The 17,341-nt window shown below is 41.7% G+C and overlaps 1 protein-coding gene across 8 annotated transcripts in view; it reads right to left on the bottom strand.

Moving 5' to 3' along the window:
* Positions 1 to 797: 797 nt before the first annotated feature.
* Positions 798 to 17,341, bottom strand: part of LOC109886235 (trichohyalin-like) — a 44,848-nt gene continuing 28,304 nt past the window's right edge. Inside the window, exons 1-13 of one of the 8 annotated variants that reach the window (XM_031816848.1) lie at positions 17,126 to 17,276; positions 16,925 to 16,951; positions 14,856 to 15,188; positions 14,440 to 14,445; positions 13,520 to 13,525; positions 12,060 to 12,065; positions 11,171 to 11,176; positions 7,224 to 7,298; positions 6,300 to 6,953; positions 6,046 to 6,114; positions 5,845 to 5,919; positions 4,252 to 4,381; positions 3,069 to 3,193 (exon numbers count right to left, since the gene is read on the bottom strand). In XM_031816848.1, the coding sequence (XP_031672708.1) occupies positions 3,178 to 3,193; positions 4,252 to 4,381; positions 5,845 to 5,919; positions 6,046 to 6,114; positions 6,300 to 6,953; positions 7,224 to 7,298; positions 11,171 to 11,176; positions 12,060 to 12,065; positions 13,520 to 13,525; positions 14,440 to 14,445; positions 14,856 to 15,188; positions 16,925 to 16,946 (1,398 nt within the window). In that variant the 5' untranslated portion in view covers positions 16,947 to 16,951; positions 17,126 to 17,276 and the 3' untranslated portion in view covers positions 3,069 to 3,177. Of the gene's footprint in view, positions 5,920 to 6,045; positions 6,115 to 6,299; positions 6,954 to 7,223; positions 7,299 to 7,812; positions 11,177 to 12,059; positions 12,066 to 13,519; positions 13,526 to 14,439; positions 14,446 to 14,855; positions 15,189 to 16,924; positions 16,952 to 17,125; positions 17,298 to 17,341 lie in introns of those variants that run through there. The other 7 variants (XM_031816846.1, XM_031816850.1, XM_031816851.1 and 4 more) reach the window with 7 other exon arrangements.

Raw genomic sequence — 17,341 nt, 5'->3', positions numbered from 1 at the left:
TAATATACGTCCCTTTATTCTACAGGCCTATTCTTTGGCCTTGTATTTAGCTTATGGTTCTTTTGTATGTATGCTCTTATCTAGTGTCAGCCGACTATGTGTCTCCTCTTACTTTAGTGTATCCAGTTCCCCTAGGCGCCTGTGTGTCTCATTTCCTCCCACATTAGCAAGCTAGCATAAGGGCCTTAGAGGGACGTCGCGATGGGGGGAAGTCTGTTTTTGCCTCCTCGTGCGGTGACGTCGACAGACCAGTCGTAGAATTAGTAGGGTTCCAAGTAGCAGAGGGGTCCAAGTCCAATTGGCAAAATGAGTATAGTGGTCCAAGAAACTGGCCGGTGGATCAGTTAACAGTCCAATATGCTCTAGATAGCTAGCAGGCCTGAGGGGCCTGTTGGGATCCTTGGGCAGATTATGTTGGTATTCCAGTCGTCAAGGATCGGCGGGGTTCTGTGCCCAGCGGAAGGGGTCCGGATATTGTAGCCGAGGAGTGGGCTTCATGAGTAGCCCAGGAGCCCTAGCCGGGAGATGAGTCTAGCATGGGCTAGCTCCAGGCTAGTTGGTGCTTGCTCCGGGACGAAAACTTTAGCCAGGATTAGTCAACCCGGGTTGCGTTTAGTAGTAGTAGTAGTAGTAGTAGTAGTAGTAGTGTTAGCAGTAATGGTAGCAGTGGTAGAAGTAGTAGTAGAAGTTGTGTGTCAGGTAAAGAGAGAGACCAGCTCAGTGTTGACATCTCAGTGTTGACAGCTCAGCTCTGTACTGTAGAGAATCATCCAAGACAAACAATGTCCAAACACTGATGTCTTACAAAGTTAAATTTCTTTATTTCAACAATATCAGTCTCATGTGGTAACAGAGTTCCATTGGGATAGATTCCCAGCATCAATATGAGACATCACCATGGTAACTGGAAGCTACATCCACATCACAGATTACTACCCACTGGGTAATGGGCTCAACTAACATACCATAATAAACACATGTATTACTCATCAATCCTTCACTGTGACCTCTGAACCCTGAACCAAATGTTACGTGAACAGAGTGTTGCCTGTCTGTCCACTAGCGAGAACTGTAGAGATATGTTTAAGGTTTCAACTTGAAACATAACATCATAACAACAGCAGTATCCTGATGAACTTTGATTGATGAAGGTCAGCAAATAGAAAACAACAGTGTGACTGTGGTAAAAGTGTGACTGTGGAGGAAAATACAGTGGGGTTCTCTCTATCTGGTCTCCTCTCTAACTAGTCTCCTCTCTAACTAGTCTCCTCTCTATCTAGTCTCCTCTCTATCTGGTCTCCTCTCTAACCCCTACACATAACAGTTCTCTCTATCTGGTATCCTCTCTAACCCCTACACATAACAGTTGTCTCTCTATCTGGTCTCCTCTCTAACCCCTACACAAAACAGTTGTCTCTAACTAGTCTCCTCTCTAACCCCTACACAAAACAGTTGTCTCTATCTGGTCTCCTCTCTAACCCCTACACAAAACAGTTGTCTCTCTAAATAGTCTCCTCTCTAACCCCTACACAAAACAGTTGTCTCTAACTAGTCTCCTCTCTAACCCCTACACAAAACAGTTGTCTCATCCTACTCATCCTTCTTCCCTCTCTTCCTCCTCTAATTCCTATTGGTTCTCGCTGTGCATGTTGCCTGCTCATTTCACCTCTGAGTTCTGTTTCAGTCTCTTTATCTCTCTATCCTTCTCCTTCATCTGTCTATCCTTCTCCTCCATCTCTCTATCCTTCTCCTCCATCTCTCTATCCTTCTCCATCTCTCTATCCTTCTCCTCCATCTCTCTATCCTTCTCCTCCATCTCTCTATCCTTCTCCTCCATCTCTCTATCCTTCTCCTCCATCTCTCTATCCTTCTCCTTCATCTGTCTATCCTTCTCCTTCATCTGTCTATCCTTCTCCTCCATCTCTCTATCCTTCTCCTCCATCTCTCTATCCTTCTCCTCCATCTCTCTATCCTTCTCCTCCATCTCTCTATCCTTCTCCTCCATCTCTCTATCCTTCTCCTCCATCTCTCTATCCTTCTCCTCCATCTGTCTATCCTTCTCCTCCATCTGTCTGCTGAACTCCCTCTCCATCTTTGTCTGTGAGATCATGATGCTCCTCTGTAACTCAGGCAGGACTATCTTCATCAGGTTTCTCTCTGCTTCAACTCTGGCCTCTCCTTCATAGTTCTCCATCTCCTGTCTGTGTCTCTCCTCCATCTCCCTCCTCTCATTCTCCCTCTTCTCTCTAAATCTCTCCAGCTTTCTCTCTATCTCCTCCCTCCTATCAGACTCCCTCTTCAGCTCCCTCTCCAGCTCTCTTTTCTTCTCCTCATCCCTCTCTTCTTTCACCTGTCTCTCCAGTTCACTGGTTCTTTCACTGAGTGTTCTGATATCTCCCTCATGTTCCTGGATCACTCCCTCTATCTTTATCAGAGAGTCCTGCAACTCCTTCTGAAGCCTCTCTCTCAAGTCTCTCTCCTCCCTCTGTTTCCTCTCTCCTCTCTCTCTCTGGATCTTTCCCTCCATCTCTCTAACCTGGTCCTCTCCCTCCTGGTAGGTCTGACTGCTGTAGAATCTCTCTCTGTTTCCTGCCACCATCTCCTCTACCTGATCCAGCAGCTCTGATACCTGAGTGCCATGGGCCCTGTCCTTAATGTTGAGGACGTGGTACCTGCTCCCACTTTTCTCTACAAGCTGCTGGAGGTCCTGACTTCCTGCTTGGATAAACTCCTCAATGCTCTGCTCTTTCAGTCCATCATCATGGGTGAATAGAATCACAGTGTGTCCCCAACAACCCTCCCCAAACATCTCCTCTATTCTCTCCAGCACCCCTCTCTCCTCCCCCTTGGAGGTCTCCACTGGTATGACCAGCAGGAAGGCGTGGGGTCCCGGGGCAGACAGACGGACACAGAGCCCCACATCCTGTCTCATCTCCTCCAGAGAGAGTCCAGGACAGAACCAGTCTGGAGTGTCCACCAGCACCAGCCGTCTCCCACACACGTCCCCCTCTCTCCTCTTACTCCTCTGGGTCACTGCAGAGGGGCTGGCCTGGGCCCCAAACTCCTCTCTGCCCAGGATGGTGTATCCTGCTGCACCCCTCCCAGCCCCAGTCCTCCCCAGCAGCACCAGTCTCAGCTCAGACACACTGGGAGACACTGGGGAGTCTGGACTGCTGCTCACTCTCTCCTCCCACTGCAACACAACACACAGCACTGATCAACACTCTGACTCTCTGGAGGATGTACAACAGTGTGAAATATATCATGAAAATCTACATCCATAACTCACTATGTGGAGGATTTAAACCTGTTAGGGAGGCTGCGAATTTTCGCAGCTTTTTGTTAAAAATCGCGCAAGATTTCAACGTCCTGCTACTCATGAAAGGAATATAGTAAATGCATATGATTAGTATGTGTGGATAGAAAACACTCTGAAGTCTCTAAAACTGGTTAAATCATGCTATAACAGAACGTGTTCAGGAGACAAAATCGCAAGGAAAACTGTTCATCAAAAACACACAAAAAATATCCATCCGCCAGTCTCTGTTTTGTCTAAGGCAAGGGAAAATAGATAGAGCCCTGTTTACAATGCCTACAGCTTCCACACGATGTCGCCAGTACTGGCAATTCAGTTGTAGTTTATCCTTGGTGGGATGACGTATAGGCACTTCCTGTCTTGGGGTCCACCGAAGGAAGTTATGAAAGGGAGAATATGGACGATGATTTCAAGACTTGCTGCTATCGAATTCGCCCTGTGATCAATTTGATCGATTATTAATGTTTATTAATACCTAAAGTTGGTTTAGAAAGGTAGTTTGAAATGTTTTGTCAAACTTTATAGGCAACTTTTTTAATTTAAAAAAACGCCGTTGCGTTTTAGAAAGGTGCTTTTTCCTGGATCAGACTTCATAAATGGACATTTTGGGTATACATGGACCGATTTAATCGAAAAAAAGACCCAATTGTGATGTTTATGGGACATATAGGAGTGCCAACAAAGAAGCTCGTCAAAGGTAATGAATGTTTTATATTTTATTTCTGCGTTTTGTTTAGCTCCGGCTACGCTAATTATTTCTGTTTACGTCCCCTTTGGGTATTTCGGGGGTTGCATGCTATCAGATAATAGCTTCTCATGCTTTCGCTGAAAAGCATTTTACAAATCTGACATGTTGGCTAGATTCACAACAAGTGTAGCTTTAATTGAGTACCCTGCATGTGTGTTTTAATGAAAGTTTGAGTTGTATAGAGTACTAGTTGGCGCTCTGAAATTTCCGCTGATTTGGTCCCTGTACAGGGACAGCAGCCGTAAAAGGTTTTAACTCCATGCTGTTTGTCCTCCTCAGTGGAAGTGTGGGGTCTGTATCTGAGGTCTCTCCTCTCACTGTAACACAACATAGAGAACTGGTCAACATACTGACTCATTAGAGACACATTTAAAACATAGTATAAACAAACTACAAATACGTTACAAATACATTACAAATACATTACAAATACATTACAAATACATTACAAATACATTACAAATACATTACACATACATTACACATACATTACAAATACATTACAAATACATTACAAATACATTACAAATACATTACACATACATTACACATACATTACACATCATAGTGAAATATAGATCATTGGAGAACATAGAGAATATCAAGATTGATGACAGTTTGAGACAATATTGATAACTCACTAAGTGAAGGATGGTCCACTATAGACTAGAAACAGTAGGAGACAACAGGACAATATTGATAACTCACTAAGTGAAGGATGGTCCACTATAGACTAGAAACAGTAGGAGACAACAGGACAATATTGATAACTCACTAAGTGGAGGATGGTCCACTATAGAGTAGAAACAGTAGGAGACAACAGGACAATATTGATAACTCACTAAGTGAAGGATGGTCCACTATAGACTAGAAACAGTAGGAGACAACAGGACAATATTGATAACTCACTAAGTGAAGGATGGTCCACTATAGACTAGAAACAGTAGGAGACAACAGGACAATATTGATAACTCACTAAGTGAAGGATGGTCCACTATAGAGTAGAAACAGTAGGAGACAACAGGACAATATTGATAACTCACTAAGTGAAGGATGGTCCACTATAGACTAGAAACAGTAGGAGACAACAGGACAATATTGATAACTCACTAAGTGAAGGATGGTCCACTATAGACTAGAAACAGTAGGAGACAACAGGACAATATTGATAACTCACTAAGTGAAGGATGGTCCACTATAGAGTAGAAACAGTAGGAGACAACAGGACAATATTGATAACTCACTAAGTGAAGGATGGACCACTATAGACTAGAAACAGTAGGAGACAACAGGACAATATTGATAACTCACTAAGTGGAGGATGGTCCACTATAGAGTAGAAACAGTAGGAGACAACAGGACAATATTGATAACTCACTAAGTGAAGGATGGTCCACTATAGACTAGAAACAGTAGGAGACAACAGGACAATATTGATAACTCACTAAGTGAAGGATGGTCCACTATAGACTAGAAACAGTAGGAGACAACAGGACAATATTGATAACTCACTAAGTGAAGGATGGTCCACTATAGACTAGAAACAGTAGGAGACAACAGGACAATATTGATAACTCACTAAGTGGAGGATGGTCCACTATAGAGTAGAAACAGTAGGAGACAACAGGACAATATTGATAACTCACTAAGTGAAGGATGGTCCACTATAGACTAGAAACAGTAGGAGACAACAGGACAATATTGATAACTCACTAAGTGAAGGATGGTCCACTATAGACTAGAAACAGTAGGAGACAACAGGACAATATTGATAACTCACTAAGTGGAGGATCCTCCAGGCTCTGTCTCCTCCTGACTGGGAGGATGGAACCTGTATCTGACGTCTCTCCATGTTCTAAAATAGTAGAACAACCATTTAGAATGGGTACATTTACCTCAGTGACACATGAAGGCACATAGACCTACTGAAGGGGAGTTCTGGGTTTCTACTGAAATGTTAAGTATCACATATCTCACTCACCAGTCATCTGGGCTGAGATCTCTCTTCTCAGTCTCTCTACCTCAGTCTTCACATCACATATCTGTTGAGCTGAAATAACAAGGGAGGACTAGGATCTGAATTCTGTGTTAAAGACTTTAGAAAGAAATATGATGCAGAGGGAAAGTATGAAGTGATGGACAACAATATTCACAACTCAGTGGAGAGTCGACAATAACCTGAGAATTGAGGAAAGTACAGAAGACTAAATGTATTAATGGTGTGAATAATCTCACCCAGTTCAGCATTTTCATTGTTGACATCCTCCACCTGTAAGTCTCTATCATTTAACTGGTTCTCTCTCTCCTCTAGTAGGTTGTCTTTCTCTTCTACTTCCTGTCTCCTCTCTTTTAGTTCATTTTCTTTTCCCTTCAGTACTTTGTCTCTCTCTTCCAGTTGTTTTTCTCTCTCTTCCAGTAGTTTGTCTCTCTCTTCCAGTAGTCTGTCCTTCTCTCCCAGTCTGTGGTTCCTGTCCTCTAGTTGAAAGTCTTTTTCCTGCAGTAGGACTCTGAAGTTGTCTACTTGGCTGTTCTTGTCCTGCAGGTTCTTTCTCAGAGCCTCTAGTTGAATGTCTCTATCCTTTAGTTGTTTGTCCTTCTCTCCCAGTCTGTGGTCTCTGTCCTCTAGTTGAATGTCTCTATCCTTTAGTTGCTTGTCTTTCTCTTCTAATAGTTTGTCCCTCTGTTCCATTATCTGGTTCTTCTCCTCCAGGAGTCTCTCTTTCTCTCTCACTTCCTGGGTCATATCATCCAGGAGTCTCTCTTTTTCTCTCACTTCCTGGGTCATATCATCTAGTTGTGTGTCTTTCTCTCTCACTTCCTGTGTCATATCATCCAGTTGTGTGTCTTTCTCCTCTAGTTGTTTCATCATCTCTATAAACATCTTCAACTCTGAGAGCAATTAACATATTTAATTGGTTGTTTGAATAAGTAATGTATTAATTCATTCAATAGTATGCCTATAAAGACATTATCATTTGATGGAGGTGGTACAATTATTAGTAATTATTTCCTCCAGTCAACAGTTATCTGAGCTGAACCAATCATCAACTGGTCTATTGACTATTTGATACATTACAAATGAATTAGTCTGAAAAACTGAATGACATCACTCATGTTCCCTGATTCAATCCTCTCTCCTCCAGACTCTCTCATACTTACCAAGCTCACCAGCTGATGCCTCCCTCTTCAGCTTGTCCTCCTGGGTCTCATGTTGTAAATACTCTGATCCTGAGACTATGGTGTAAAACAGAGAGGTGAGTTCTGTGTGGTAGACGACATCACTATATACAGAACAAACAGGACCAATCAGATTTCTCCTGTCACTCAAGCCTCCCTCATGTAGGGACTGTGGCCACCAATGAGATCTGGTTAACTTCATAAATAATGTTGTTTTGTTATTGGTTTTTCTCTGATCAAATGATTATTGGCATTGGGCTCTATGTCAGTGTGGCAAAGAAGGGGGTCGAGTGATAAATGGCAGATATGTGAGAGCAGAACTAATAAACGGGCTCTGCCCGATCACTAAAATGGCCACCCCTGTCAGAACTACAGATCACAAAATGGTCGACCTCCAAAACTACAAGTCCCAGAAGCAAGGGAAACCCTCAGAAGGTGGAGCCGACCCACAGATCAAGGGTCAAGAAAAACCAGGAAGAGGAAGTGCTGGAAGGATCTATGAACAATACAGAAAGAGACTATAGAGATTGGCTGGATTTACCGTGTATGAGCTGGATTGTTTTGGACTTACCTGTTGGTGTTTGGACCTGGACCTACCGAGAACCCGATTCGTGTACCGCACCCTGCTATCCTTGACCTCGCCTACGGCCTGGGTGGACCAGGACGGAGAAACAAACACACAGGTACTGTCCTGTTTGAAAGAACTCTCATTCTTGGGTGATTTGGTGACAGTTTACCACTTAATTTTTGACAAACGCTCCTAACCTTGAAGAGGGTTTGCCACACGTGGTGGAGAATGCGGGCATGGACTAACCATACCACTGGTTAGGTAGAAGAAAAATAAAAAATGTTCAGTTAGCACTCCAAAGGGGAGTCAGGTTTTTTTTTTGTGGCTTTGTTTGGTTGGGACAGTTTTTCAGGAAAATGAGTATGGAGGGAGCCATACAGGCCCTGTTACAAGCGGCGGCCGCCCAACTAGAGCTCAACAAATCGCTCATCAGGATGCAATGCGAATGTATCAGGACACGTTACAGGTACAGCACCTCACCAACCAGCTGCTCAGAGAAGAGCAGGAGAGAAACACCCGGGAGTTAAGAGAAGGCCTAAAGGGGCTTGCGGACCAAATTGGGGCTCAATTACCAGCTGCAAATACCAGAGGAGGGCCAATAATTTTCTTCGAAAAATGACAGCGCAGGATGATGTGGAAGCATATCTTACCACCTTCGAGAGGACGGTCTGCTGGATTATGAGGTCGGCGTGGTCCCAAAGAGGCCATATGATGTAATATTGGGTAGAGACTTTCCTAACTTTGCAAAGTTAGGCCACAAGAATGGCATATTTGAGAAGCCAACAACCCTGACCAAGCAGGACGAAGCATGGGGCCTTCAACCAAAGCCAAGAAAAGAGGTCTCCCAGGGCACAACATCACAGGTGCTAGTAGGGGAGGAGGAGGATGAAGTGGCAAACCTCGCTGATAACGAACAGCCCGGTACTAGTGGGGCTGAGGACGACGATCTAGAACCAGCAGACCTGGCAGGGTCCTTGACTAATTTCGGGACGGCCCAAAACCAGGATCCAACCCTGCAGCAAGCCAGAGCAGATGTGCAAGTCGTAGATGGTACTCCCATAAATGTTGGGATGATGCCTAATAGTTTTCCCCACTTCATCATGAAAAAGTGTTTGGTGTACAGAGTCTCGAAAATAGGGGTTGATGTGGTGGAACAGTTGTTGGTTCCCACTCGGTACCGGAGGACAGTACTGGATCTAGCTCATGGGCACATTCTGGGTGGACACCTTGGTATCGATAAAACCTGAGACCGGATTGTAAGGAGGTTTTACTGGCCAGGAATTCAAGCTGAAGTGGCTCGGCATTGTGGAGAGTGCCCGGAGTGCCAGTTAACAGCTCCCCGACCAGCTGTTAGAAGCCCGTTAGTGCCACTCCCCATCATCGAAACGTCATTTGAGAGGATAGCGATGGATTTAGTGGGCCCACTACCCAAATCCGCCAGAGGGCACCAATACATTCTGGTCATTCTAGATTATGCCACTCGCTACCCAGAAGCCATTCCCCTTCGGACGATGGCTTCCAAAAATATCGCAAAGGAATTAGTGCTCTTGTTCACCAGGGTAGGGGTTCCAAAGGAGATCCTTACCGACCAGGGGACCCCCTTTATGTCCCGCCTTATGGCGGACCTCTGTGGCAGGTGAAACAGTTGAGGACATCGATTTACCATCCTCAGACGGACGGGCTGGTTGAGAGATTCAACCGAACCCTGAAGTCAATGCTCAGGAAGGTAATCGATAAGGATGGGAAAAACTGGGATTGCATGTTGCCGTATCTGATGTTTGCCATTAGAGAGGTTCCTCAAGCCTTGCTGGGGTTTTCTCCCTTTGAGCTGGTATATGGGAGGCATCCCCGGGGAATCTTAGACATCGCCCGGGAAACCTGGGAGCACCAATCCACCCCGTATACTAGTTTCATAGAGCACGTCACGGCAATGCAAGACAGGATAACCAGTCATGCCCATCGTCAGAGAGCACATGAGACAAACACAAGAACACCAGCGGCACACTTATAACCGACAGGCTACCCTGAGGGAATTTCAACCGGGAGATAAGGTGTTAGTGCTGATCCCCACGGTAGAGTGTAAACTACTAGCCACATGGAAAGGACCATATGAAGTACTGGAGAGAATAGGAGAAGTCAATTATCGGATCCGACAGCCAGGTCGACGGCCCCAGGAACAGATTTATCACATAAACCTGTTAAAAGCATGGAGAGAGAGAGAAACAATGGTCACATACCCCACACACATTCAGGAGACAGCCGAAGTAAATATTTCACCCACTCTGTCCCCAGCGCAAGTACAGGAAGTAAAGACCCTGATCCAGAAAAACAGAGATGTCCGAACTGAGGTTACGGCTCATGATATTGTTTCCCTACCAGGGAGAAAAGTGAGTTTGAGGCCATATCGGGTACCCGAGGCTCGACGGGCCGCGATTAGAGCAGAGACGGAGAAAATGTTGACAGCTGGAGGGTTCAAAGAGTCACATAGTGAGTGGTCTAGCCCAATTGTGATGGTCTCCAAGCCCGATGGGTCTTTGCGGTTCTGTAACGACTTTCGGAAGGTAAATGAAATCTCCAAGTTTGATGCCTACCCCATGCCCCGAGTAGATGAACTGCTGGAGAAAATTGGTAATGCTCGGTACATTACGACACTTGATCTGACAAAAGGGTACTGGCAAATTCCTCTGACCCCCAGGGCCAAAGAAAAGACGGTTTGTTTCAATACACCGTCATGCCATTCGGCATTTGCCACACTAGGCCCCGGCCACCTTTCAACGGCTCATGGACAAAGTCCTAAAACCGCACAAAGCATGACAGTTTACCACTTAATTTGTGACAAACGCTCCTAACCTTGAAGAGGTTAGATAGTCAGATACAGGATATTATGTCAGGATGCAGGGTTCTATGGAATATACATTCAGTAGAATTTGAAGAACATCTATACATATTAATCCAACCTACCATGAGAACATTTGGGGAGAGTATTGATAATGTTGAGCTTAACAACAGATATTTTGTGGGAGGGATATGTGAAATGTTGACCTCTTTGGCATATATATATTGTGGGAGAACTATGTGAAATGTTGACCTCCATAGCAGATATTCTGTGGGCGATCGATGATATGAAAAGTCTGGATAATTTGAAGAACATCTATACATCTTTATACAACCAACCTTGAGAACATTTGGGGAGAGTATTGATAAATGTAAAGAAACTGTTTTAATTTGTAGCCTTGAAGAAGACACACTGCTGTTCACAAGGCCTGTAGTTTTTATAGTATCAGATTAACACTCTGGTCTGTTCTTTGTCTTGTGTTATTGGTTGTCAATAAACAAAACAGACAAATAAGTAATTACTCACCCTCATCTGATCATCCATTATCCAAGATGGAGAGTCATGAATAATGATCATGTAAAACAGAATGCATTAGTTATTATTGTTCATTGAATTTCAGTCTCATTACATAATTTAATGAAATACCACACATCATATTGATATGACTGTTCATCACATTCATTACTAATGTACATCTAGGGAAAGGGATGTAAGCAGTGCTACTATTGGAACAGTCTGAGAATGACTGAATACTTCATACTAAGACATCAAGCTAAATTCAAGATTATTCTATTTTCATTTTGGTGTGTGAAATGTTGAGCTCTATGGCAGAAATATAGTGGGAGGTTTATGGTATTGATCCTGATCATCCATTATCCAAGATGGAGATGAATTAATATTGATAATGTATAACAAAATGTATGAGTTATTACAATTTTAGTCACATTACAATTTTCAATCAAATACCATACATCATATTGATATGACTGTTCATCACATTCATTACTAATGTACATCTAGGGAAAGGGATGTAAGCAGTGCTACTATTGGAACAGTCTAAACATCACAGAATGATTCATACTGGGACATCAAACTGAATTCAATCTGATTCCGTGTTTATTTTGGGGTGTGAAATGTTGACCTCTATGACAGATATATAGTGGGAGGACTATGTAATGAAAAATCTGGAAAATTTGAAGATCATCTATACATCTTAATCCAACCTACCTTGAGAACATTTGGGGAGAGTATTGATAAATGTGAAGAAACTGATTTAATTTGTAGCCTTGAAGAAGACACACTGCTGTTCACAAGGCCTGTAGTTTTTATAGTATCAGATTAACACTCTGGTCTGTTCTTTGTCTTGTGTTATTGGTTGTCAATAAACAAAACAGACAAATAAGTAATTACTCACATTTTTCTGATCATCCATTATCCAAGATGGAGAGTCATGAATAATGATCATGTAAAACAGAATGCATTAGTTATTATTGTTCATTGAATGTCTGTCTCATTACATAATTTAATGAAATACCATACATCATATTGATATGACTGTTCATCACATTCATTTCTAATGTACATCTAGGGAAAGGGATGTAAGCAGTGCTACTATTGGAACAGTCTAAACATCACAGAATGATTCATACTGGGACATCAAACTGAATTCAAGCTGATTCCATGTTCAATTCGAAGTGAGAAATGTTGACCTCAAAAGCAGATATATTGTGGGAGAGCTATGTGAACTTTTGACCTCAATGCCCGATATATTGTGGAAGGACTATGTGAAATATTGACCTCTCTATGCCAGATATATTTTGGGAGGACTATGTGAAATATTGATCTCTATGGCAGATATATAGTGGGGGGAGGACTATGTGAAATATTGACCTCTATGGCAGATATATAGTGGGAGGACTATGTGAAATATTGACCTCTATAGCAGATATATTGTGGGAGGACTATGTGAAATATTGACCTCTATGGCAGATATATTGTGGGAGGGCTAAGTGAAATATTGACCACAATGCCAGATATATTGTGGGAGGGCTATGTGAAATGTTGACCTCAATGCCAGATATATTGTGGGAAGGGTATGTAAAATATTGACCTCAATGTCAGATATATTGTGGGAGGGCTAAGTGAAATATTGACCTCAATGCCAGATATATTGTGGGAGGGCTAAGTGAAATATTGACCTCTATAGCAGATATATTGTGGGAGGGCTAAGTGAAATATTGACCTCTATAGCAGATATATTGTGGGAGGGCTAAGTGAAATATTGACCTCAATGCCAGATATATTGTGGGAGAGCTAAGTGAAATATTGACCTCTATGGCAGATATATAGTGGGAGGACAATGTGAAATATTGACATCTATGGCAGATATATAGTGGGAGGACAATGTGAAATATTGACCTCTATGGCAGATATATAGTGGGAGGACTATGTCAAAGGGAAGTTAAAGGGAAACATTGATTCCTAGTCAGTTGTCCAACTGAATGTATTGTACTGAAATATGTCTTCCACATTTAACTCAACCCCTCTGACATGTTGAGCTCTATAGCAGATATATTGTGGGAGGGATATTGTATGTCAAATCTGGATAATTTGAGGAACATCTATAAATAGAATTAGAATTTATCACTAGAATGTGAAGAACATCTATACATCTTAATCCAACCAACCTTAAGAACATTTGGGGAGAGTATTGATAAATGTAAAGAAACTGATTTAATTTGTAGCCTTGAAGAAGACACACTGCTGTTCACAAGGCCTGTAGTTTTTATAGTATCAGATTAACACTCTGTTCTGTTCTTTGTCTTGTGTTATTGGTTGTCTTTATACAAAACAGACAACTAAGTAATTACTTACCAGATTCTGATCATCCATTATCCAAGATGGAGAGTCATGAATAATGATCATGTAAAACAGAATTCATTAGTTATTATTGGTCATTGAATGTCTGTCTCATGACATAATTTAATGAAATACCACACATCATATTGATATGACTGGTCATCACATTCATTACTAATGTACATCTAGGAAAAGGGATGTAAGCAGTGTTACTATTGGAACAGTCTAAACATCACAGAATGATTCATACTGGGACATCAAACTGAATTCAAGCTGATTCCATGTTCATTTCGAAGTGAGAAATGTTGACCTCAAAAGCAGATATATTGTGGGAGGGCTATGTGAAATATTGACCTCAATGCCAGATATATTGTGGGAGGGCTATGTGAAATATTGACATCTATGGCAGATATATAGTGGGAGGACTATGTGAAATATTGACCTCTATAGCAGATATATTGTGGGAGGGCTATGTGAAATATTGACCTCAATGCCAGATATATTGTGGGAGGGCTATGTGAAATATTGACATCTATGGCAGATATATAGTGGGAGGACTATGTGAAATATTGACCTCTATAGCAGATATATAGTGGGAGGACTATGTGAAATATTGACCTCTATAGCAGATATATAATGGGAGGACTATGTGAAATGTTGACCTCCATAGCAGATATTTTGTGGGACAACTATGATATGAAAAGTCTGGATAATTTGAAGAAAATCTATACATCTTAATCCAACCAACCTTGAGAACATTTGGGGAGAGTATTGATAAATGTAAAGACACTGATTTAATTTGTAGCCTTGAAGAAGACACACTGCTGTTCACAAGGACTGTAGTTTTTATAGTATCAGATTAACACTCTGGTCTGTTCTTTGTCTTGTGTTATTGGTTGTCAATAAACAAAACAGACAAATAAGTAATTACTCACCTAATACTGATCATCCATTATCCAAGATGGAGAGTCATGAATAATGATAATGTAAAACAGAATGCATTAGTTATTATTGTTCATTGAATTTCAGCCACATTACATTATTCAATAAAATACCATACATCATATTGGAATGACTGTTCATCACATTCATTACTAATGACAATCAAGGGACGTGACAGTAATGTTGGAATGGTTCTAATACTTTAGGACCAGCTCAAAGCTCAGAGTGATGGTAATATGCATTGTAACTAGTTGATATTCAGAATGAATCTAGTCTATTCATCTGTAACTCCTACTATGAACTCCTACCTACATGAGAAAGTACAAGTGTTCTGTACAGGGAAAGAGACTGGTTGTTATTGTTGTTGTTTAGGTGTTTAGAAACATTACTGGAGTTCTAGAACAATTACCTTCTCTGACCCTTAAACCCACTGCAGCCTCCTCCTTCTGTTCTCCATGGATGACCTGACAGATGTAGACTCCTCTATCTGACCTCCTGATGTCTCTCAGCCTCAGAGACACGTTGCCTCTCTCCAGCTCCTGGGTGATCAGACTCACTCTTCCCTCATAGCCACTCCTCTCTGTCACCTGGCCATTCTTATACAGGTAAATACACTCTGTCCCTTTAAACCACCTGATTGTCGTGGCAACAGCACTGGTGTCAGGTGAGAGGTGACAGGGGAGGGTGACCTCTTCACCAACATTAGCCCTCACATGGTCTTCTGAGGTGAGTTTAAACTGATCTGTTCAGAAAGAGAGAACATTGCATGTTTAATGACATCATCTGTGTCAGGAACTCAAATCCTCTCAGTACATTTATAAACACATCTGAATTAAAAACTACAATAGACATACAACAACCAGGACCATGTCAATTCTAAAATACAACCCCCACAATCCCAGACAGACATCATTTGAAGGAAAGTCTATATGTCATGGAAGAATGTGATGCTACAATCTAGAATGATATTATCCCATTTGTTCCCACATCTTTCCCAGACATGCCACTATGCTAATCTTATGCCACTAGTAGCCTAACATGTCATCCATTTGGATTATTTATCTATTTAAAAGTATGTTTTATTCTTGGTCACAGTTGTGACAGAGTGCTCTGTCTATAATAACATGAACAGATATTTACCCCTATTCCTCAACCTCAATATCTATATACCTCAGCCCACTTACCCACACTTACCCACTTACCCTGTCCAAGCCTCAACATTCATACTAACCAGGTCTACCCCAGTGTCCAAGCCTCAACATTCATACTAACCAGGTCTACCCCAGTGTCCAAGCCTCAACATTCATACTAACCAGGTCTACCCCAGTGTCCAAGCCTCAACATTCATACTAACCAGGTCTACCCCAGTGTCCAAGCCTCAACATTCATACTAACCAGGTCTACCCCAGTGTCCAAGCCTCAACATTCATACTAACCAGGTCTACCCCAGTGTCCAAGCCTCAACATTCATACTAACCAGGTCTACCATTGTGCAAGAGACACTAAACAAACTTAAAAACATTAAATATCACTTCAATTATTATAATTGAATAATTAATTCACTTTATGGGTCTATACATGGCCAATTACACCTGAAATAACAACATATGATGTTTTACAGTAAACATCTCTGATTTAAACATCAGTGAAGGTTAATGGATGATGGTAAAATCATCTGGAACATCATTTAGAAGTAAATCCTGAACTGAACTCAACTTAAATCTACTGAAGAAAAGGATCTGCTATGATTAAATATATAGAATAAATGAGAGGCTCTGTATTTTTCCATTAGACAGACATGTTTGTCAGGTAGCTGAGCACTTAAGAGCATTGGACCAGTAACCCAAACGTTGCTGGGTTGAATCCCTGAGGAAACTAGGAAAACATTTGTTGATATGCCCTTGAGCAAGGCACTTAATCCTAATTGCTCTGGATACATATTTTATTTATTTAACGAGGCAAGTCAGTTCAGAACAAATTCTTATTTACAATGACAGCCTACCCCAGACAACGCTGGACCAATTGTGCTCTGCCCTATGCAACTCCCAATCATGTGATACAGCCTGGAATTGAACCAGAGTCTGTAGAGAAGCCTCTCACACTGAGACACAGCACCATAGATCGCTGCGCCACTCAGGAGAACAACTTATTTATTGATATGTACAACTTTAACTTCTCTAGAGCCAGTAAAGTACAAAAGGTTGATTTTGTTCCATATTGTGTCCGACTGGATTAAATGGGTTCTATAATAAAGAGATGTTTGGAGGGAGAGGTCACTGTGGAGCAGTAGAGCTGTTTCTCACAGACACAAACTCAGCTACAACTCCTCATGTTACAAACACATTTCATCCAGACACACATTTACACATAAAGACAAATAAAACCACAAACACATTTCATTTTCAATAGTTGGTTTAGTTCTGTTCTCCCAGATACATGAAAGAAAAGTTAATCATTAATTATAGCATGTTGACTTACTATGAACTCTGGACTCTGCCATTTTCACTGCAATAACAAGAGAAAACATTCATATTTACATCATTACCTTTCATCAAATTCTCTCTTTTGCACAATCACACAGATACAAACATCACTTCATCTTTCTCCAGTCCTCATTGTTTTAAAACAGGACTGTTGTGTCTAGTTTGGAAAGTGAAATATCCTGAGATCTCCTCTTACCTTTACTGGTCTTCAGGTCCTCCACTTCACTTTAAAAATAGTTTATTTAAATCCATAACCACTCTAATAGTCACTATATGTGCATATCTACATGTTTTTACAGAACAATCTACACCTCAGTCCTATACTGAGACACAACTTTCAATTTCCCCTCTGCTCAGGTATTTGGAGTAAACTCCTCCCCCCAGCCTCTCTGGTTAATAGAAAACCCAGTCA

This window comes from Oncorhynchus kisutch, linkage group LG3 (assembly GCF_002021735.2).
Source record: "Oncorhynchus kisutch isolate 150728-3 linkage group LG3, Okis_V2, whole genome shotgun sequence".
Lineage (NCBI taxonomy): Eukaryota > Metazoa > Chordata > Actinopteri > Salmoniformes > Salmonidae > Oncorhynchus > Oncorhynchus kisutch.
This window is presented reverse-complemented; position numbering and strand designations above follow the sequence as displayed.